The sequence below is a fragment of the Martes martes genome (assembly GCF_963455335.1).
Source record: "Martes martes genome assembly, chromosome: 4".
In the NCBI taxonomy this organism is placed as follows: domain Eukaryota; kingdom Metazoa; phylum Chordata; class Mammalia; order Carnivora; family Mustelidae; genus Martes; species Martes martes.
In genome coordinates, this window is record NC_137891.1 from 94,832,588 (window position 1) to 94,855,192 (window position 22,605).

Here is a 22,605-nt window from a genome sequence, read left to right on the forward strand (position 1 = left end):
CATGACCTTGGGAGTCCCAGGATTGAGTCCCGCATTGGGCTTCCTGCTCAACAGGGAGTCTGCTTCTCCCTCTGACCTTCCCCTCTCTAATGCTCTCTCTCAAATAAATAAATAAAATCTTAAAAAAAAACAACACCTGGTTTAGAGGTCATCTGAGGCAAAAGAGGATTTCCTACAAGTCTAATTTTACACTTCAGAAAGAAACACAGATGTTTCTGATTTTTCAATTATAATAATTAACTTTTTATTATCCTTTGTGATATTGGGGAACAGTGATGTGGTAGCCCAAAACAAGGAAGAACTATATTCCATGCTGTTTATAGTGATCCTTGAAATACATAACCCCTGGTAACTAGACTTATCATAGGGGTCATTTTGTAGTGTATAAAAATTTCAAACCACTATGATGTACACCTGAATCTAATAGGACATTGTATGTCAATTTTAATACAAAAAGAAAAAGAAATACATGCCCCTAATTAAAGTAAGGCCTTGTTCTTATGCCTCGGGTTGTTATTTCATCTTCATACCATGAGGTTAGATCAGATCACTGGTCCTGAACTCTGACTACAATATTTTAATCTCTGGGGAACGTAAATGAACATTTTTCCCACTGCAGGCTCCAAGAAATCTCTGGGGATCAGGCCAAGCAATTTTAACCTATAGTCAAGGTTGAAAGCCACTGGATTAGGTGAGGTCAGAGCTCTCTTCTACCTCTACAATTAGAGACATGGGGTTTGTTTATTTCTTTGGTAGTTAAACACATCACATGCTAGCTTGAGATGGCAGCTCACTCGTGGGCTGTTCCAAATGACTAAGTTGTTAATCCCTTGCCTCAAATAATGTACAATAAATAAAAATGAACTAATGAGAGTTCACTTTACTGCTTTCTCCCTTTAGGAAGTAAGATGAAATTTCTGCAGAAAAAATGAAATCTTTGATTGACTGTCTCCATCTTAAACAGAAAGTGCCAAGAAAATATTTCTCCAAGAGTTGGGATGCCCTGGAGTGGCCTAAAAGATCCTGGAAAGTTGAAAAAGTTACAAAGTGGGCCTGGTCCTTGGAGGAGGATTCTCCTGTTGCTGCTGTATAATCACCGGAGGATTGTTGGGAGTAGTCTGGAACCCATGTTCTCATTACTCTGCCTCCAATTTTTCTTTTCGGTGGCTTTTTCTATTTGATTCTTGGGCTCATTCCTTGTGTTATGTGCTTAGTCTGTGAAGGCACTTGTTTTTTACTAGGGAAAGATTTGGTGTTGGATTTTTTTAAAAAACAGCTCAAAGATGAGCACAGTGAGAGAAATGCTGGATTGAAGGTACTGGGGAAGCACGATGGATGTGCAGAGTGCACCCTACACACGTCATTCTCATCACTGAAATATCACCATGGCAGCTTGAAAACTATGGGCTGTTGGAGCTGAGCTAAGGAATAGATTCCTCATATATCTCTAGTTTTTGTTTTTTAATCTAATGTTCTGTCTGAGGGAATTTCACTTATGTCGAAGCCCTAGTTATTAACACTGTTATTGAGTATCTTATACAAGTAGACACCTTGCAGCTCCTCCTCCACATTGTAGCTTGTCAACATTTAACTTTGTGGGATTATAGCTAACAAAAATACCCTTTCAAGAGCATGAGAACTCCTACCCCTTTTCTTAGTGTCCCCCATGTGCCATGTGTGATGTATACCTATGTCATCTTACTCAGTCTTTAAGTCAACTTCATGAGATACTTACATCTCCATTTTATTAATGAAGAAACTGGAATTCAGAAAGGTTAAGTAACTTGCACAAAGTTCTACAGCAGATTCAGAACTGAAGCCATGACTATCCATTCATGAGCACAGAGAAAATTGGTTGGGTCTGCAGATGGAAACTTGGGCTCTGTGGGATTATAGCTACTGAAAAGGTTTTCTTTTAAACTTAAGTGTACCAGAGCTGATTTTCAGCTCTGAGGATAAGGGACATCAAACTATAGAAGCCTAGATGACTCTCTTTTGGTTCCCCTAGAACTGGACTTCTTACCCTAATTAAATTGGACTCAGACTATGAACATTCCTGGGCATTCACCACATAATCACCCTGAACCTTAATACCTAAAATAGCAGTAGTGATTAGGAGGAGGAACTTATCAATGATGGTTTAATTTTCATTGATAAATGTTATAGCAGATGTCAGTTTGTTTTCTTCAATTCCTGCTGAGGGTTTTAACTGGCATAAAAATATTTATTCGAACTTAACAAACCTTTTAAGTTGTATTATGATACAGTTTATTGAGATGTACAGTATTGTCATTACAGCCCATTCAGTTGTGCATGAATGAACCTGAAGCAGATCCCATTTAAGACTGGTGCTATATAGTTCTTATGGGTCTAGAAAATAGAACTGAGCCTATGTCTTGTTAAAAAAATGTTTAAGCATCTTACCCCACTGGGGTTCTTGCCAGACATCTCTCCATTTGCCACTCCAATCCTGAGGGAAGAATGAGTAATTGGGAATTGTTTATAAAACAGGGGTAGGTCTTACGGTGGTGAATCCTGACCGACCCTCTGTGAGGAGACCTTGCTTCAGGGATGGGGGTCCTAGTTTTTCCCGGTGACCTGAAGCTGCTTCCTTTTCTTAGGTCTGTTTTATCTTGTTTTTGTAAAGTATTATGAATTCTGGACATATTTGTAAAAGAGTTGCTCAAGACTTGTATAAAATGTTTACAGATCTTTTAATGAATAAACAAAAAAATGGAGAATTTTAAATAAAGTTGCTTAAGATGTAAAGATCTTCTACTTCGCATAAATCCATAACTAGCACATTAATCTAATGATAGGGTTAGACAGTCCGTGGCCATCATTTCCAGGCTGTTGGCAAACAAAGCCCGGGTCTTGATCGTAGACACCGGGCAGGGTATGCAGTCCGACTACCTTATTTGGCCTTGGCCTGCTTAGTGTATGGGAGCTGGGGACACAGAGCAGAGCCCGCGCACCGGCAGCCGCAGGAGTGGTTTGGGAGGCAAAGAGGAACACGAGTCTATTTCCGAAAGTCCTAAAGACAAGTGAGCGGATTTTATATACGCCCCGAAGGCAGAATGACAGGATTTGTTGGAGCTGGAGTTGGTGGGCAGTTTTTTTAATCTCACCCCGGAGGAAAAGATCAGGTTCCTTTGTTATGTAGACCCTAAAGCTTCGCAATTTTAACTGGCTACTGGCGCCGACTTCCAGAATCTGAAAAAAACTGCATTTATCCAATGCAAGTGTTCTCAGAACTAAGAGAGGGGTACAGCAAGAAACGCAAGGGGAGAAAAAAACCGCCACAAAGAAAAAAGTTAAGGGCTGTAGGTGGAAGGTTAGGGGAGTGGGAAACCTGTATCCCTCTCCTTGCCAAATCCTACTGTCGGTTCCTCCAAAAGTTTTAAAGCATCCCGGTACCAGATACCAGCTTCCTCCAGGGAACGAAAAGTCCCAGTTCCCCTCCAAATTGCGCCCCGGTGGAGGCAAAAAAAAGCGGAGCACACTGGAGGACAGGAAGTGGAGACGTTCCGCTGATTCTAGGACTCGCGGCTTGACGTCACGTCCGACCAAGACAAAATGGCCGGGCACTTCCTAGTAGCTCGGCGAGGGCGCCTTCAGAATTGACAACTGAGCATGCGTCAGAGCCAATGCGCAAGCGACCTGTATTACGTCAGTGCGAGCGCAGGCGTAATGAAATGGGCCTGAGTTTGCGCACACTCAGAAAATTTGGGCAAGCTTCAGAATGGCGGGCACAGGCTTAGTTGCCGGAGAGGTTGTGGTAGATGCACTGCCGTATTTTGACCAAGGTTATGAAGCGCCCGGCGTGCGGGAAGCGGTGAGTTCGGGCCGGGTAGCGGATTCAGCCTCTCGGGCCCTTGGTGCTGGAAGAAGGACCTTACAAGTTGCTACTCCTCCCCGGCCCCCGTTCTCGTTTCTAGGCTGCGGCGCTGGTGGAGGAGGAAACCCGCAGATACCGACCTACCAAGAACTACCTGAGCTACCTGACAGCCCCGGATTATTCTGCTTTTGAAGTAAGTGGGACGTCTTGAGGCCACCGTATGAGCTAGGATCCTCTGACTCTTCACTTCGAGTCGAGAGTCTTAGACACGTAAAAATGCATTTTAAGTTCTGGCTTTAACAATTGCCTGCTTGCCTACTACTTACTCTGTCTTATCGGTGTTCCCGGTCCATTGAAAACAGCTAGATCAGCCTTCTCCGGCGTTCTGATTCTGAGACCCGCTGAAGGACTTTCCGGGGCTTGGCGAACTGCCCAGCCATGCAAACCGTAGTGTGTACGTTTTTCGGAGATCGGCTCCTTGCATAAATTCTCAGAGGCATCCTCGGCTCTCTAAGGTCTTCTTTAAAACAAGTGATGAGGAATTTTTAATATATGTAAGCCTAAGTTCCTGAGAACCACTGGAGGGCGGCCTTTGTGTCGCAGCCTAGATACTTACGAATGTATGTGAATGAGTGAAGTGAGAAACCATTTATAAGTAAAGTGCTCTTTAAATATTTAGCCTAGAAGTGCCCCCAAGATACTACTTAGGGTGTAATCAGCTACATGAAATGTAAAATATCATCTCTAAATTAATAGATTCTGTTAGGCATTTTAGTATTTACATGTTTGGGGGGGTTTCCCCCATTATAGGTAACCATGTATTTAATGAAAGAATTCTGTTATTTTTTTAAAAGATTTTATTTATTTGACAGAGAAATCACAAGTAGGCAGAGCAGCAGGCAAAGAGAGAGGGGGAAGCAGGCTCCCCGGTGAGCAGAGAGCCGGAAGCGGGCTTGATCCCAGGACCCTGAGATCATGACCTGAGCGGAAGGCAGAAGCTTAACCCACTGAGCCACCCAAGCGTCGGAAAGAGTTCTGTTATTAAAACACAGTGTTTATATTGAAGTCACATGAAAAGAAAAGTCGGTAAAGTTTTAAATAGGAAGATATTCCTATGATACATCATTTTACCATGTGTTTTCTAAATGTTGTTACCCAGATATAGATGGTACCACATTAAGAAGTAAATACAGTAATGCTTTCTTACTAGATTGGCTCCCAAAAATTTCAGATAACTGCATTCAATCACAAACTTTTAAATATTTGAACCAGTTTTCCTTTTAACTCTCCTAAGTGCAACATATATCTCCTATCTTTATAATTAGTATACTGATCATTTATCCCTTTTTCACAATAGGAATTGATAGTGTACTGGGCTCACCATCTCAGTACTGAAAACAGCTCTGTGAACTATATAACTATATGTTTATTGTCCTAATTTTTTAAATGGGAAAACGGCAGCTTAGAGAAAGTAATTTGCCTGAGACCTTAACCACTCCTCAAATTTCTTTTGAAACTGCTCTTCCATTAATCCATTTAGCTATTTATGAAGGTCTTTTCTAGCTAGGAATTGGGGGACTGTCTTAACTTTTTAGTCTAATTAATATAGTTGAAGCCCTCAAAAAATTGATAATTGCTCAGGATAACTGAAATACTACTATAGGTAAATACTTAAGCAGTTCTTTATACTCAGGGCCAGGAAATGTGCAGAACAGAAATGGAATAGGCTATTGACCAAAACTTGGACCTAAAGAAGTAGAGCTCTACCATGTGTTTTTTTACTTTTTACCATGTGTGCTTTGTTTTTGTTTTTGTTTTTTTAAAGATTGTATTTATTTATTTATTTGACAGAGTGAGAGATCACAAGCAGGCAGAGCAGCAGAGGGAGAGGGAGAAGCAGGCTCCCCAGTGAGCAGGGAGCCCAGTGCGGGGCTCGATCCCAGGACCCTGGGATCATGACCTGAGCTGAAGGCAGTGGCTTAACCCACTGAGCCACCCAGATGCCCCACCATGTGTTTTTTTAAATCGTACAGTTGTGGGGTGCCTGGGTGGCTCAGTCGGTTAATCAGCCGCTCTCAGCTCAGGTCATGATCTCAGGGTCCTGGGATTGAGCCCCATGTCGGCTCCATGCTCAGCAGGGAGTCTGCTTCTCCTCTCCCTCTGCCCCTCCCCACTCTAACTCATGCTCTATAGCTCGCTCATGCATGTGCTCTCTCTCTCAAATAAATTAATTAAAATCTTTAAAAAGAAAGAAAGAAATCATACAGTTGTTAGAGCAGATAGCAGAACCGGTTTCTTTAACCCCTTCCCCTTTTCTCATTCTTTGCAAAGAGTGAAGTGTAAAAATAGCAGCCAGGGCCAAAAAGAAAGTATGGATATAGGCGCAAAGCCCTAAAGCAAATTATTTTATGTCCAAGTCCTCTCCTCCCTTCCCCCACCCCCCAGTGAATACTTAGATCCAGGGTTCTCAACACTGGCTTCACTCTACAGTCAGCTGATGGGTTAAAAACAAGTTACAGTCATGCCCAGTCTCCACCTCAGAAAAGTTAAATGGGAATGGGAGAGAGGGGTAAGATGATGTGGCTGGGAATGAAATTGTTTTCAAAGCTTCCACCTGATTTCTATGTGCTGCTGGGACTGGGAACCACTGATCTAGGAATAACCCTTTTCTCTGTGGGTCCCTTTACATATGAAGTGTATGTATTCTGATTCTTGAGAACATTTAACTCAGGGAAGACTTGGTGGGAAGGAAAATGATCCATTTTATTTTATTTTTTAAATTTTTTGGAAATGATCGATTTGAGTGGATAACAGAAATATTTAAGTAGGTTAGATTTGTTGTTTGGTGGTTATTAATTGAAATTTATTGATATGATTTTGGAAATAATTCTTTCCCCTAATTAGACGGACATAATGAGAAATGAATTTGAAAGACTGGCTGCTCGGCAACCAATAGAATTACTCAGTATGAAACGGTAAGTTGTATTTCTGGTTTCATCTGGACCAAATCATTTTTTATTTTTAAGTTACTAGTAAAATTGCTATAGCTCTTAAAATGTGGAAAATAAAAAATTCTTGTCTGATTTTATGTTTGTGTTTCTTCACATAATAGTGGTTCCTATATCCTTTATGTTCAGATATAGTCTTTGCACCTTTATTTAAAAAGGCAAGACAGGGGAGCCTGGGTGGCTCAGTTGGTTAAGCATCCCATTTTGATTTTGGCTCAGGTCATGATCTCAGAGTTGTGAGATCAGTTGCCTGCATAGGACTCCATGCTGGGTGTGGAGCCTGCTTAAGATTCTTCCTTTCCCTTTCCCTCTTTTGCCCCCCACCTCCCCATTTGCTGGCACAAGTGCATACTCTCTCTCTGTCTCTTAAAATACACACACACACACACACACACACACACACACACACACAAAATATGTAAAATCCAACAACAAGAATGGTGATTGTACTGAAGTTCATGTTTTTAAGGTTTTCCAAGGAGGGGCGCCTGGGTGGCACAGTCAGTTGAGCTTCTAACTCTTGGTTTCGGCTCAGGTTGTGATCTTGGGGTCATGAGATCGTGCCCCGCATTGGGCTCTGCACTCAGCACAGGTTCTGCTTGGGATTCTGTCTCCCTTTCCCCTGTCCCTCTGCTCGTGCTCATTCACTCCCTCTCTGTACAATAAATAAATCTTTAAAAATACATTTTTTTTTCAAGGAAATGTTCCTGATTAGGCATCTGGTTCTTCACTGATCACATATCTAGGTGAAATCATGTTATGGTTTATAATGATCCCTGATTGACTCTGACACAGAACATTAGTAAACAGAGTGCCCAGATAGTTTGACATTGGTTCCACTGTGTTCGCTCCTGTTCCACTTTATTACAAAATTGCTTCTCCTCTCTCAGAGAAGAAAACTCCCAACATCCTTTGTTACTGTCTCTAAAATGGAGAATCGGATTGCTTAACATGTGAGATCTCTTTCTGCTTGAAGTAAGTATGGAATTACGGGAACCACTTAGTACTCTGTCAGAGCAGAATCCTTTGAGAGAGGGCCACATGCACAGGTCTATCCTCTCAGCAGATGTATAGATTTAGAAGAGGGATTTGAGTCTGTAGAACCAGAGGATCGTATTTCTTGTGCTCCATTTCCTGTCTAGCCTGAGTGATAAAGGAAGAAGTTCTGGGATTCCTCAATTCTTCATTTCCAGGTGCTTCTGCTCTATAGATATTCACAACAGTAACTCCTTTATGGCAGTATATCTCATAGCAGAAGTGATGACCCATTAAGCAGTGGATCATGAAGGAAATTTAGTAAGTTTCCAAAGGTTATCTTACTTAATAAGAAAGGTAGTAGGATCCAAAAGTTCTCAGAGCAGTTTTTTAAGGAAATAGAAAATAACAGAATATAATTCAAGTAAAGGCAACTATTGTTTTGTGAAACTTTTTTTCTTAAGATTTTATTTATTTGTCAGTGAGAGTAGAAGCGGAGAGAGCAGAGGGCAGAGGGAGAAGCAGGCTCCCCACTGAGCAGGGAGCCCAATGTGGGACTCGATTCCAGGACCCTAGGATCATGACCTGAGCTGAAGGCAGATGCTTAACCGACTAAGCCACCCAGCCATCCCTGTTCTGTGAAAGTTTTGTTGAGCTATGTGTATTTGGGTACTGGATCACAGATATTTCCTACCATGAGTTATAATCAGAAGTTTGAAAACTGCCACATTACAGCTTTTTTTTTCTTCTTTTTAACAAAGTGGTATGTCACTTTTTTTATTTTGAGAGAGAGCAAGTGAGCAAAAGGATCTTAAGTAGACTCCATGCCTAGTGTGGAGCCTGACACAGGGAATCAGGGAATTGATCTCACGATCCTGAGATCATGACCTGAGCTGAAATCAAGAATTGGATGCTTAACCAACTGAGCCACCTAGATGCCCCTGGTTTATCACTTCTTGATCCTAGTTGCATGCCCCTCAGTTGTTCATAGGAATAATGTGGAGTTTTTACTGTATCTAGTCAAATTATTAAAATGGAAATTAAACTTAGTTTGTAGTAACTCATCAATAATGAGCTGAGATTCATGAAGAGTGTACTTACTGGCTATATCAACAGTGCTGAAGGACTTTTTAGTGTGAAGAGAGAGAATAGAGTAGGTCCAAATGCAAAGAATTTTTACATCCCTTACCATTTTTTTCTCTAGAATTGTTTGGGTGTGTCATGGGAACCTGGATGAATGTAAGTGTGTTTTTCAAAAATGATAGCAGGGGTGGCTGGGTGGCTCAGTTGGTTAAGCATCTGTCATCAGCTCAGGTCATGATCCCAGAGTCCTGGAATTGAGTCCCACATCAGGCTCCTTGCTCAGTGGGGAACCTGCTTCTCCCTCTGCTTGCTGTTCCCCCCGCTTGTGTGTTCGAGCGCTCTCTCTCTCTCTCTCTCTGACAAATAAATAAAATCTTTAAGAAAAAAAAAGAAAGATAGTATAGGTTTTTTGTTTTTTTTTTTTAAAGATTTTACTTATTTATTTCACAGACAGAGATTACAAGTAAGCAGAGAGGCAGGCAGAGAGAGAGGGGGAAGCGGGCTCCCTGCCGAGCAGAGAGCCTGATGCGGGGCTCGATCCCAGGACCCTGGGATCGTGACCTGAGCCGAAGGCAGAGGCTTTAACCCACTGAACCACCCAGGTGCCCCTGATAGTATAGGTTTTTTTGTGTCCTATTTTTTTCTCCTAATACATCACAAACATGTTAATGTTTTAAGTATTCTTCAGTGGCATCATTGAGCAGCTAATTTAACAATCTTTTATATGAATACACTATAGTTTATTGAATCAGTTCATGTTGAAGTAAACAATTTTTTTGTTACTGTATATAATGGTGTTAAATCTTATTTGTAAATGTATTTTAAATAGGTTCTTATTGAACAGTCTGATCTTATCTTGAATTTTCCATGGTTTTTACATTGTGCATAGACCTGTGAGGTGTTCTTTTGGAAGGAACGGAAAATTTAGAGGAATATGTGATTTCAGTTTATTTTTGTTTAATTTCAGGTATGAACTTCCAGCCCCTTCCTCGGGTCAGAAAAACGACATTACCGCATGGCAAGAATGTGTAAACAATTCAATGGCCCAGTTAGAGCATCAGGCAGTTCGAATTGAGAATCTGGAACTAATGTCACAGCATGGATGCAATGCCTGGAAAGTATATAATGAGTAAGAAGCTTTGTTTTTATTAAACCCATCCTACCCACAGTTTTGGTATTTTTTTTAAATATAGGAATGGGTGCCTGGGTGGCTCAGTCAGTTAAATGTCTCACTCTTGTGGCTCAGGGTCATGGGGTTGATCCCCATGTCTGCTTGAAGATTCTCTTCCTCTGCCCTTCCCCCTGCTTGCTAGCTCGCTCTATCAAACAAATAAATCTTCAAAAAAAAAAAAGTGAAGTGGGATTTAAATAGTATAATGGACTTTCATTTGAGATCACGTCCTGGAACTACTACAACCCATATGATAAGCCATGGCTTTCAGACCCACCTCAAAGAGTCCAGAGGAGGGGCGCCTGTGTGGCTCAGTGGGTTAAGCCTCTGCTTTCAGCTCAGGTCATGATCTCAGGGTCCTGGGGATCGAGCCCCTCGTTGGGCTCTGCTCAGAGGGAAGCCTACTTCTCCTTCTCTCTCTGCCTGCCTCTCTGCCTGCTTGTGATCTCTCTCTCTCTCTGTCAAATAAATAAATAAGATCTTTAAAAAAAAAGTACAGAGGAGATCTAAACCTAACTACATTTATTGTGTAATATTGTAATTAAATGAGTTCTGAGGTCTGATTGACAAATCACAATATGGTGGAATGGAATCCTTAATGTGGGGCACTGCTCATACAATCGATTCTCATTAGTTGCATGTCATATTCTATAAAGTGGCCTTGAATACTGAATTAGCAAATGCTATAACATTTTTCCTGGTGGAAATAATGTATGTGTATATATACACATTTCATATAGACTCTAAATCCTAAAGACATCTCCTGGCAAATTCTGTTTTCTTAATTTTGTGAAAGAGAAAACAAAGTTCAGAAGTGTTAAGTAATTTGGCAGAGTTGGAAATTAAATCCTGTCCTTTGGTCATCTCTGTATGAGACCTGAAACAGTAAGTCAAAGTGCTTCCTTGTTCCACTTCAGCTAAGAATCTGCACATCCAACAACTCAGATTTTGCACATGCTGTTCATGATCTTACAATGCCACAGGTACTGATCTTGGGGTTAAAGTAAATTTGATGAGTAGGTAAGTTCATAAGTACAGAATCTGCAAATAGTGAGAGTTGACTATAAGTAGAGAATTAACACAGGAAGCAAGGTGCCCACATAAGCCACTGAGTTCTACTTTCTGTTCCATGCAACTAGCTTTAGGTTTTGTTATCTTTCTAGGGTTCAGTTTTCTTATTTATAAAATTTGGTGGTTAGACAATATCTATGATACCTTTGAGCCCTAAAATCTGCTGAGACTGTATTAACATTTTAATAGTTTAAGAAGAAAAAGCCCTTGAACCTCATGACGCTGCATCAAACTATTTGCTAGAGTATGTTTCCTGGAATAATAAAGCAAAATCACAAAGTGATAAATGGTTTTTCTCAGTTTTTCAAAATTATGTTTTGAATTTCTTTGGCCATGTAAGGATCCAGTGGGCAAAATCCAGAATTTGGGAAACTACAGCATAAATAGTTCATTTGTTTTGTGAATATGTTGCAAGGGAGATAAAGGAAAAATGGGTTTGGGAGGATTAAGAAACAGATCAAGCAAACAAATATCTGTTAAAAAAAAAATGGTCTGTATTGTACAAAGTGGAAAAATGGGATCTTTGTCCTCAAGAAGCTTTACCTAGTTGAGGAGACAAGATACTTCTGCCAGCTAACCAGTATTCCGTAATTAGCAGTATGGGGACACATGCTATATCGTGTGCTGTGCTCTATAAACTACAGACATCCACAGAAGGGACGCTAAGAAATAAGGTCGTTTTAAAAAATTAAGGTCATTTTAAAATGGTGAGATTTGGGGGAATTTTGGTGGTTCAGTTGGTTAGGCATCTGAGTGTTGATTTTGGCTTGGGTCGTGATCTCAGGGTACTGAGATTGAGTCCCATGTCGGGCTCCTTGCTCAGCAGGGAATCTGCTTGAGATCTTTCTCTCCCTCTCCCTCTGCCCTTCTCCCCCCATGCTCTCTTTCTCTAAAATAAATAAATCTTTTTTTTTTTTTAAATGGTGAGGTTTAGACATTTAGAAGAGAATGAGAACGCTCCCAAGAAGGGAAGAGAGCATAGATGCAGGGGGAAAAAATAATACATTGAAGAAATGTATTTCTAGGCTTTCAACTTGCCTAGAAACCTCTAATACTTCGGGTGCCTGGGTTAAGGTGGTTAAGTGTCTGCCTTCAACTCAGGCCATGATCCCAAGGTCCTGGGATCAAGTCCCACATCGGGAAATCTGTTTCTCTCTCTCTCCCTGCCTCTCCCCCACTGCTTGTGCTTGCTTGCTTGATCTCTCTCAAATGGATAAATAAAATCTTAAGAAAAGAAAGAAACCTTTAATACTTTCCCATTTGTTTCAAAGTAAGATCTAGACTATTTAACATGGTATTCAAGGCAAATGGCTGTGTATCTCAATGGTAGACATTCATTCCAGCCAAGGGAATCCTCTCTGTCGTGTCATAGCTCTGTCCTTGCCTTTGCTCATGGTTCACCACCTCCTAGAGTGTCTTTACCTAGTCTACCTAAATTCAGTTTATTTAAGGCTCTACTCTAATCCACTCCTGTGTCTTCCCATCTTATTAAAGTAAGTTTTCTTTCCTTGTGAAAGGATTTGAGGGCATCAGACAAGGCATGGGCAGAAAGCTTTTAGTTCTAGGTAGGTCTTGGTTCATGATTGCTTAAAAAAAAATTTCATTAATGAGAGATTGATGTACTTGGAACTAAAGGGAAAACTTCAAGGCCAGGCCTTGTTTTTACAGATAAACAGGTTTAGCTTCATTGATGTCAAGTGACTCATTCAAGGACGTACAGCTTTTTAGGGCAGAGCTGGGACTAGAACCCAAGTCTTCTGACTCCCATGATGCAGTGCTATAAGTTTTAATAAAAATATGTTCAGTGCTTGAGGAGGGACCTGTATATGGATAAAACCTCATTTTATTACACTTTGCTGTTTTACATTTTTTACAGATGGGAGGTTTGTGTCAACCTTGCCTCAGCCACTCTGTCGGCCCCATTTTCCAATGACATTTGGTCACTTCCTGTCTCTGTCACATCTTAGTAATTCTCTAAGTATTTCAAACTTTCCCGTTATATTTGTTACAGGGATCTGTTATTAGTGATTATGACTCATTTAAAAGTCAGAACATTGGTTAGCAGTTTTTGCTTGATAAAGTATTTTTTAATTAAGGCAAGTACTTTTTTTATTTAAATGTAATGCTGTTATACACTTAATAGACTATGGTATAGTATAAAAAACCTTTATATGTATTGGAGAACAAATTCATTTGATTTGTTTTATTGCTATACTTGCTTTGTTGTGTGGTCTGAAACCAAGCCTGCAGTATCTCTGTGGTACACTTGTATTCATGGAGGATGAAAGAAAGGGGAAGACAACAAATAAGCGGGGCTTTCAGGAAGAGGTCATTCAAGGGGAAGCTCCCTAATCAAGGTCAGAAGTCAGGACTGGAGTACCAAACTTATTTTTGTCCTCAGGAACATGGAGTGATCCCTAGAAATCAAGGAAAGGGAGATGAGCTGTAGGTAAGCCTGGAGAGACACAGCTGTTTCAAGACTGAATCTTCAGAGAATTGCAGTTAGTGAGAAAAAAAAAAAAAGTAAGTCAGTAGATACAGAAGAATAACTTCGGAGAAAAGCAGGGTATTTGAGTCGCGAAAGCCAGAAAACAATAGTCGATCTATAGCAAGAGGATAGTAGGGCCAATGTGGTTGAAATGGACCCTAAAGGTGATTTTCTACTGCCTTAAGAGGAAATTGGTATGGTTGCAAGAATTACATCTCAGTAAAGCTGTTATTTAAGGGCAAGGACGGGATGGCCTCTACTCTTGAATCACTTCTCTAATGACAGTAGTAACTTGGCACTCTGTATTGCTCAGCTTTCACCCTGTGGCACTGAGAGCCACCTTGCACTGGAATCACAATCTCCAGCCTTCCAGTTTTCTCTTCTCTCTCTAGCTAGCCGTAGACAGGAGGGGAGAATAGCAGGATAAATTCAGGTACAGAAATATGGAGATAAGAAGGGATTTGAATGAATATACTCATATGAGTTATTTTCAGTGTTCTCCATGAAAAGTAATGACAGTTTAAGTAGTGACAGGTACAAGAAATCAGAGTGTCAGTGAACTGGTTGGGCTCCAGAGGTTAAAAGACCTGAAATGGAATTCAGCTCCAACATTCATCTATGTTATCTTGACCAAGTTACTTAATTTTTCTAAGCTCTTAATGTCTCTATATGTGAAATAGGGGCAATCGTCCCTACCTCAAAGAATTCTTAGGAGAATTAAAGTCACTAATATGTAAGGAATGTCTAACATGGTGTTTGGCACGGAGCTCAGTAGCGGAAGAACTGGAACTTGTATCAACTAGATAGCTCACTTTTAGTTGGTATTATTGAATGTTAATGTCTGTTAACCTGATTTTCCTCTTTTCCTTCCCTAGAAATCTAGTTCATATGATTGAACATGCACAGAAAGAGCTCCAGAAGTTAAGGTAAGTTGTTTCTTCCTCTTATTTTATTTTAGTTTTTAAGTAATCTCTACATCAACGTGGGGATCGAACTCACAACCCCGAGATCAAGGGTCGCATGTTCTTCTGACTGAGCCAGCCAGATGCCCATATTTTTCTCTTATTTTAGAGTGAAGTTTAGGTAGAACCTTAATAAACAGAATGAGAAGACAAAGGAACCAATGGACTGTAGTCATTTGAGAGTAATACTTGATGATCCACTCTGTCCAGCATCCAGTGCTGGGTTTGCCCTACTGGAGTGGAGGAGAAATAGACTTAACGTCTGGAAGCATCTCTACCAGGTCATTTGCAATTTGCAAGTCTGCAGACATTGAAAAGGCACTTTTAGGAGAAAATGTTGCAGAACGACATGTATAATTCGAGGTGCCTGGAGTCGTGAGCTTGAGCCCCACATTGGGCGTAGAGATTACTTAAAAAATTAAATTTCTAGAGGTGCCTGGGTGGCTCAGTGGGTTAAAGCCTCTGCCTTCGGCTCGGGTCATGATCCCGGGGTCCTGGGATCGAGCCCCACATCGGGCTCTCTGCTCAGCGGGGAGCCTGCTTCCCTTCCTCTCTCTCTGCCTGCCTCTCTGCCTGCTTGTGATCTCTGCCTGTCAAATAAATAAATAAAATCTTTAAAAAAAAAATTAAATTTCTACTTGCACATACACATATAGGAGTTTGGGGAAACACCCACCAAAAACTGAACAATAATTAAGAGAAGCACGTGGGAGGAGGGACTTCTGCTTTTTAATTTCTATGTGTATGTATGTGAATGTGTTTAATTTTTCATGGTGAGCTTATGAAATTTGTAATTGAAAAATAAAAGATAGTTAATTCTCAGAATTGGTCTGTAACTGTATACGTCTGTCCTTTTCAAGGGATTAAAGATGTGTTGATTGTTGATTTCTCTGTTGATTTTAGTCTTATATTCAAATATAGGTGGGTTGTATAAATAATTTTTTACAGGAAACATATTCAAGATTTAAACTGGCAGCGAAAGAACATGCAGCTCACAGCTGGATCTAAATTAAGGGAAATGGAGTCAACGTGAGTATCTTCACTTCCATCAACTATTAAATCGCTTAGCACATTTTAAGATCAGGATTTAACAGTATGGTTCAACAGTATTCAAATGCGATGCCACAAGTGTCATAGAAATGCTGTTTTCTGAATGCTGCTCTTCATTGCCTCTGCCTGTCTCTGATGTGTGGTCTTGGAAGGCATTGAAGGGGACAGAACCACTGTTACTTGATTCTGGTCTCAGAGCACCCTATTTTCAGTTCAGTATTTCTGCTCTGAATAGGATTTGACTTACATTCTCCATTTAAAAGGAAAAAAACTATCCATTTCTTAACTCATCAGGGAGATTTCATACTTTGACACTTTGTGTCTTAGGGTTTTTTTCCTTTGTTTATATACTTTTAAAATGTTCTTCATATGTGTAGATAATTTTATATGAATCCCTGTAATTATGAATTTTGTATCATTTCTCTTTTTTGCTTTGCTATTTCCCTTCTTCCTCCCCACTCTCATCTTTCTCCTTGTTCTACCTTCTCCACCTCCATACATTCCATGTTATCAATCGATTCATCTTTTCACATTTTTCTTCAAGCTAATATAATCTCCCAAATACACATCTGTGTTTCTTTTTATTTGTCCTAGAGATTTTTTTTTCTGGGGGAGGGGGAAGGCTGCTTGGATCATTGGAATTTTCTCTGGTTCTAGAAATTTCTCCAACATTTTTAACTACTGCCTCTGCCCTATTTTCTCTCCTTTTATGTTAATCCCATTAAATATAATCTTCCATCACCTTGTCCTATCTCCAACTATTTCTAATTTGGTTTTTAAAATTTTTTTAAATTTGAAATAATTGTAGATTTACATTAATTTATAAGAGAGAATACAGCTAGAATCTTTTTTCTTCTTTTAAGATTTTATTTATTTATTTTGGAGAGAGCTTGAGCAGGGAGAAGGGCGGAGGGGAAGGGAGAGGGAAAGGGAGAGAATCTCAAGCCGACTCAGTGTGGAGCCTGGCGTGGGTCTCAAACTCATGACCCTGATGTCATGACCTGAGCCAAAAGTGGACGCTTAACTGACTGAGCCACCCAGGCACCCACTACATCTAGAATCTTACATACCCTTTTCCCCCGATTCAGTTTTCTAAATGGAAATTTAGAAGTGAAGGTTCATATTACGAACCTGGCTAAAAACATGTATATGGTCAAATCTCCTAAGAGAATTTTTATATTGAGTAATTTTTTTTCTTTATTTACTTTTCTAGTTGGGTATCCCTGGTCAGTAAGAATTACGAGATTGAAAGGACTATTGTGCAATTAGAAAATGAAATCTTCCAAATGAAGCAGCAACATGGAGAGGCAAACAAAGAAAATATCCGGCAAGACTTCTAAAAAGACGAACTTGGTGGGAAGAAAAGAAGGCAAGCTGGGCTTTCACAGAAGATCAGGCATCTGAACTGTGAGGGAGAACCACATCCTAAGAAAATCATCAGTGGTTAAATGTTTATTATAGAGTGTGGACTGTTATATTTGTACATTTCAGCAAAATAAAAACTTTCAGCTTGGTGGGGTTTTTTTCTTATTTTTTTTGCCATTTAAAAAAATCTAGGCTTTCAAAATAAGTATGATATTAGAATAATATTATATCATGGGATTAATTTTGAATCATTGGAACATATTTTGTATCTGAGAGATCTTTACCGAAAGTTTTTAACATGTACAAGAAGTGGGAAACTTTTGGTTTATATATTTCCAAATAAAGGGGTGTTTCTAAACAAATTTTTGATTACCAAGCGAGACTTCCAAAATACAATGGCGCCATCTCTTTCAACCAACATCATCGTAGGTAACAGTTTCATAAAACTTGATATGTGCTGAGCCCTGTTTTAAGCATGTTAGATAGATGAACTAAGAGGAATAAAAAGATAATTTGATCCTCACAAAAACCTTAGGAAGCAGATACTGTTGTTCCCGTGCACAGACTTGTAATGGGTGCTGGTTAAGTAGCCTGTTGAAGTTGTATAGCTGGAAAGTCATCCAGGTGTTCAGTCCAGTACTAGTACAGTGCCAGAGTTGTATTCTAACCCTCTATTTGTAAGGAATGAACAAGTATAAAAGATTACTGCCTGATTCAGAAAAAATACTTGCGGTCTCCTATAATCTTTGTGCTCTCACTTTTTGTTCTCTGGGTTCCAGGTTTTCCTTATCCCAAGCCCAGCTGAAATGCAGAGTGTTAAGTTTGTGATTATGAAATAAAAACTAGACATTAAAGCCCATTATTGCAGGAGAGGGTAAGATGGAGAATTAAAACAATGTTACTGGGGTGTCTGGGTGGCTCAGTGGGTTAAGCCGCTGCCTTCGGCTTGGGTCATGATCTCAGGGTCCTGGGATTGAGCCCTGCATCGGGCTATCTGCTCAGCTGGGAGCCTGCTTCCCTCTCTCTCTCTCTCTGCCTGCCTCTCTGCCTACTTGTGATCTGTCTGTCAAATAAATAAATAAAATCTTTAAAAAAAAAAAAAAAACAATGTTACTCCCAAGTTTTTCTTAATGGAGGAGAGAGAATACCATCCTTGGGAGCAGAGGGTTCCTGGCTTAAGGTCATAACTTGCCATGGGCATTAAATATTGCAATCTTTCATTTTTTAAGTTTTTATTTTACTTACCTTACTTTACTTAAGTATCTCTACACCCAACATAGGGCTTGAAGTCACAATGCCAAGATCAAAAGTTACGTGCTCTTGTGACTGAGCCAGACAGGCACCCTTGGACTCTCTTAATTTTTTTTTTTTTAACAGTATTACTGTCCCATGGGAGGATTCATTCCACTATTGCCTAATCCAATTTGCTGCACCTTCTACTCAGCCCCAAGAAATTGTATCTTCTGCTGTTCCCTGCCGAAGAGACTAGACTTCAGGTAATCCCGGTCTCTTGCCACACTCCTCTCTCCAGTGATAATTCCTCAAATCCCCCTTCACTCTTTTCCTGTTTTGCTAGTAAATCCCAGTCTGGTTTAGTGACCAGCCTGAGGGCTTGCACGTTTCCTTGGCCGAGGTGAACTTGGAGGGCCCAGTTCAGAGTAATGACTCCATAGAAAGCAGCAGCTCTCGTCAACGGCAAATCACTAAATTGAGATTGAGAGTTCTCTTTCTTTAGACTCATCATACTCCTGAAATTTGTCCCATTAGTTGAGATTGCCCTCTTGTTCATAAATAACTACGTAGAGCTTGAGGATGACCCCAAAACTAAGAGAAAACAAGTCAGCAAGTTAACTATCACTAGGTTGATTTGTGAGCCAATAAACTGCCTGTTTCGCAAGTCAGTTTGAGTTGGCTTTTCTGTCACAACATAAACCATCCTAACTTAAGACCCTCAAGATAAAATAACCAGGTTTTTTTCCTGAAGATATGTAACATATGCAGCAAAACACTGGATTTTTACAATGTTTTATCTTACAGTATGCAGCGTGGATTGAGGTCTCTTCTGTTGCCATCCTACAAGGGAAAATATTGAGCAGAGGTAAGCATGAAATATAGTTGCCCTTCTCTATCAACTTAAAGAGAAATTGAGCTTCCTAGCCCGTATGAAAGAAATCTCAGTTACTTTTAAGTTCACTGGCATGTTTGTAAGTTCTCTTGAAAAATCTCTGGGGTGTCTGGCTGGCTCGGTAAGAGCATGTGACTCTTGATCTCAGGGTTCTAAGTTTGAGCCCCAATTTAGGTGTAGAGAGGACTTAAAAATAAAATCTTTAAAAGATATTTTAATCCCATTATCTTTAATCTTAATTTTTTTTTTAATTTTTATGAAAGATACGTACTTTGTCTTCCTTTACCCCTCCACCTCCTTTTCCCTTTCTGCTATTTGGTTCCAATCCAGTATTACTGCCATCCCAGACTTAGTGGTATAAAAAGAACAATAACAAGCATGTTATCTTTCACAGTTCTGAGGATTTACTGGGCTGAGGTAGAGAGTACTTAGGGTTTCTTGTACAGTTGTGATTCCCCTCAATAGATTGTTCGCTTGTATCTGACACGTGGGCTGGGAAGATTCAGACAGCTGAGTGCTGGGACATTCAGGAATCTTTGGGGCACCTCTCTCTCTGTCGTTTCTCTGGTATGGAGGCTTCAGGGTAGCCAGACTTCTTAACGTGACAACTCAGGACTCCAAAGGCATACATCAGAGAGTCCAGCAGAAGCCTATTACCTTCTATGACTTGGCCCCAGAAGTCCTACTTAATTCTGACGCATTGTATTTGTTAGAAGCAAGTCAGTGAGTCTAGCCATTATTCAAGGGAGAGGAATTAGATTCCATCTGTTGGGGATAGTGTTGAAGAATTTTTGGACATACTTGTTTTTTCTAAACTTAGACATGTCTTAATATCCCTCCCATTCCCTTTCCAATGATTCAGTCCTAAAATCATTAGATGGGGCAGAGCAAAGTAAATATCCATGTAGAGCATGGGCCCTAAATCCATTCTGGCTGCTGTCCTTAGAAGAGAGGAAGACACACACACACACACACACACTGAAGGCATTGGGAAGACACACCAAGGGATCATCACGTAAGGACGAGATTGCAGTGATAAGTCTACAAGCCGAGGATTGCTGGCAAGCACCAGAAGCTGGGAGGGAGGGATGGAATGCATTCTTCGTAGAGCCTTCTGAAAGAGTATGGCCATGCTGACACTGTGACTTCAGACTTCTAGGCTCCAGAACTGTGAGACATCAGTAAATGTCTTGTTTTAAGTCCCCAAGTGTGTGGTATGTTACTAAGGCAACCCTAAGAAATTAAAGCAGATACACTGTGACGAAGTTGAGGGCCACAGTTGTGTTGAAAACAAGGGCTCTGAATGATATCCTGGAGAACTGAGGCTGTTCTCCATCCCTCCATCCCTCCATCCCCTGCTCTCTGCCCTCTCTCAACAAGAAATTGGAAAGTCTTTGGAGCCCAAGAGAAAAAACCTAAAGTTTGTTGAAATCGACAGTTTTTCAACAAATGACTCAGCCAAGTCACTTAGCAGTGAGGCTCAACAACCCCTTCCACTCCAGCACACAGAGCTTCTAATCTGTGTTTTACTTCCCCACCCTTTTTTCCCCCAGAAATTAATTTTATTATGTTAGAATATTCCTTAATTAGCGAGCAATTATTTATGTGAAGGAGAGTTCAAAAAACAGATTTATGACTCTATTAGCCTTGTCCTTGATTAGAAATTTATGAATTATACACAAAATATTATTGCCTAGAATAGGTCACTCTAGAAGCGGTAGTAGAGAAGGTCTAAGGCTATGAACTTGGAAGAGCTTCTCTTTGCTTGTCTGGCTGTGGCAGTTGGACCACAGGACTTAGGTACAAGGATGGAGATGTTTTCTCTGCTGAATTTAAAACTTTCCCACAGTTCAAATGCTCTTTCCTGCATGCATCAGTTCAAAGGCTTCATTCATTTGGTTAGAAGGCAGATTTTGAGTCATAAATTCATCAACTTTAATCTTTTGGGGCATCTATTTGGACACCAACTTTAGGACACTTTGCATACTCTTCCATTCTCCAAAGGCAGTGCCTTTCCACATGCGGCCTATGACCAGCCAAAACGGGTGAGTGGCGATTTCTTACCCTGAAGCGGCTACTCTGACTACCAGCTGATTCTGCAGCCTTGGTGGTGGGCCTGGAGCATGGCTCTCATGACTTTCACGTAACCAACACACTCGAAGGAATGGGCCACTCCCCCATCAATCATCTCAATGAGCACTTCCTGGATGGGTGTCCAGAAGTCCTGGGGTTAATACATTCAGAGGCTCCAAACTCCTTGGCCCTTGTGAATTCATCTTCATCGATGTCCACACCAGTGATCCAGGATGCACAGCCCATGAGAGCCGCCAGTCCAACTCCTCCTAGGCCAAAGATGGCACCAGTGGAGCCAGGTTGCCCTTTGTCAGTGTTCACAGCAGCATCATGACCAGTTGAAATGCCACAACTGAGAAGACAGACTTTATCCAGAGGTGCTAATGGATCAATTTTAGCAGCAGAGATGTCAGCCACGACCGTGTATTCAGGAAATGTGCTGGTTCCCATGGAATGTAGAATTGTCTTTCCTTTGCAAGTAAATCTGCTAGTACCATCTGGCATTAGTCCTTGTCCCTTGAGTAACTCTTATCTTCTGCAAAGGTTTGTTTTAGGGTTTAGACAAAAGTTGCATTCTCCACACTGGGATATGAAGTGGGATGACAGTATCATCTGCCTTCAGCTTAGTAAAGCCTTCGACAACACTTTCTGTGATTCTAGCACCTTCAGGGCCCAAGATCATTGGAAAACTCCCCTCGGGATCAGCTCCACTCAGGTTATAGGCATCGGTGTCACAAACTGCAATGGTGATCATCTTAATTCGAACTTCATGAGCCTTTGAGGGTGCCACCTCTACCTCCCCTACAGAGAGAGGCTCTCTTGCCTCCCAGGCAGGTGCAGCCTTGCACTTGATAACGTGGTTCGCCATGTCCTTGGACTCAGGTCAGTGAGGGTCAGACATGGTGGGCCTCATGGGGACATCCCATTCTTAACTACGAATGGACAGTCGAGGATTACTAGACATAGCCAACGAGCATCTTTATCGTGAAAGACTAGGAACAAAAACAGAGGAAACCCCATGAGGAAAACAGATGGTGCAAGGAGGAAACTTTTGTTGAGAAATATATCCTTAGACGGGGCGCCTGACTGGCTCAGTTGGTAGAGCATGTGACTGTTGATCTCGGGGTTGTGAGTTCGAGCCTCACATTGGGGGTAGAGTTTACTTAAAAAAGAAAGATGTAGGGGCGCCTGGGTGGCTCAGTGTGTTAAAGCCTCTGCCTTCAGCTCGGGTCATGTTCCCAGGGTCCTGGGATCGAGCCCCAAATCGGGCTCTCTGCTTAACGGGGAGCCTGCTTCCTCCTCTCTCTCTCTCTGCCTGCCTCTCTGTCTGCTTGTGATCTCTGTCTGTCAAATAAATAAATAAAATCTTAAAAAAAAAAAAAAGAAAGAAAGATAT

At 40.8% G+C, this 22,605-nt stretch overlaps 2 protein-coding genes and 1 pseudogene across 4 annotated transcripts in view; 2 read left to right on the forward strand and 1 right to left on the reverse strand.

The window, feature by feature from the left end:
* DENND2C (DENN domain containing 2C) overlaps positions 1-2,766 on the forward strand; it is a 79,894-nt gene extending 77,128 nt beyond the window's left edge. For both annotated transcript variants that reach the window (XM_080802378.1, XM_080802379.1), the window contains one exon: positions 901-2,766. In XM_080802378.1, coding sequence (XP_080658504.1) covers positions 901-932 — 32 coding nt within the window. In that variant the 3' untranslated portion in view covers positions 933-2,766. The remainder of the gene's footprint in view (positions 1-900) is intronic.
* A 798-nt stretch (positions 2,767-3,564) lies between these two features.
* BCAS2 (BCAS2 pre-mRNA processing factor) lies at positions 3,565-17,160 on the forward strand. The gene is made up of 7 exons (XM_080800700.1): positions 3,565-3,835; positions 3,939-4,031; positions 6,743-6,813; positions 9,872-10,033; positions 14,510-14,560; positions 15,545-15,625; positions 16,860-17,160. Exons 1-7 carry the CDS (start codon positions 3,743-3,745, stop codon positions 16,984-16,986), a joined length of 678 nt encoding a protein of 225 aa, XP_080656826.1. The 5' UTR covers positions 3,565-3,742; the 3' UTR covers positions 16,987-17,160.
* A 3,826-nt stretch (positions 17,161-20,986) lies between these two features.
* On the reverse strand, positions 20,987-22,077 carry LOC308341401 (alcohol dehydrogenase class-3-like; annotated as a pseudogene). Its single transcript has one exon. The product of its transcript is annotated as an alcohol dehydrogenase class-3-like (transcript).
* Between the last annotated feature and the right edge of the window lie 528 nt (positions 22,078-22,605).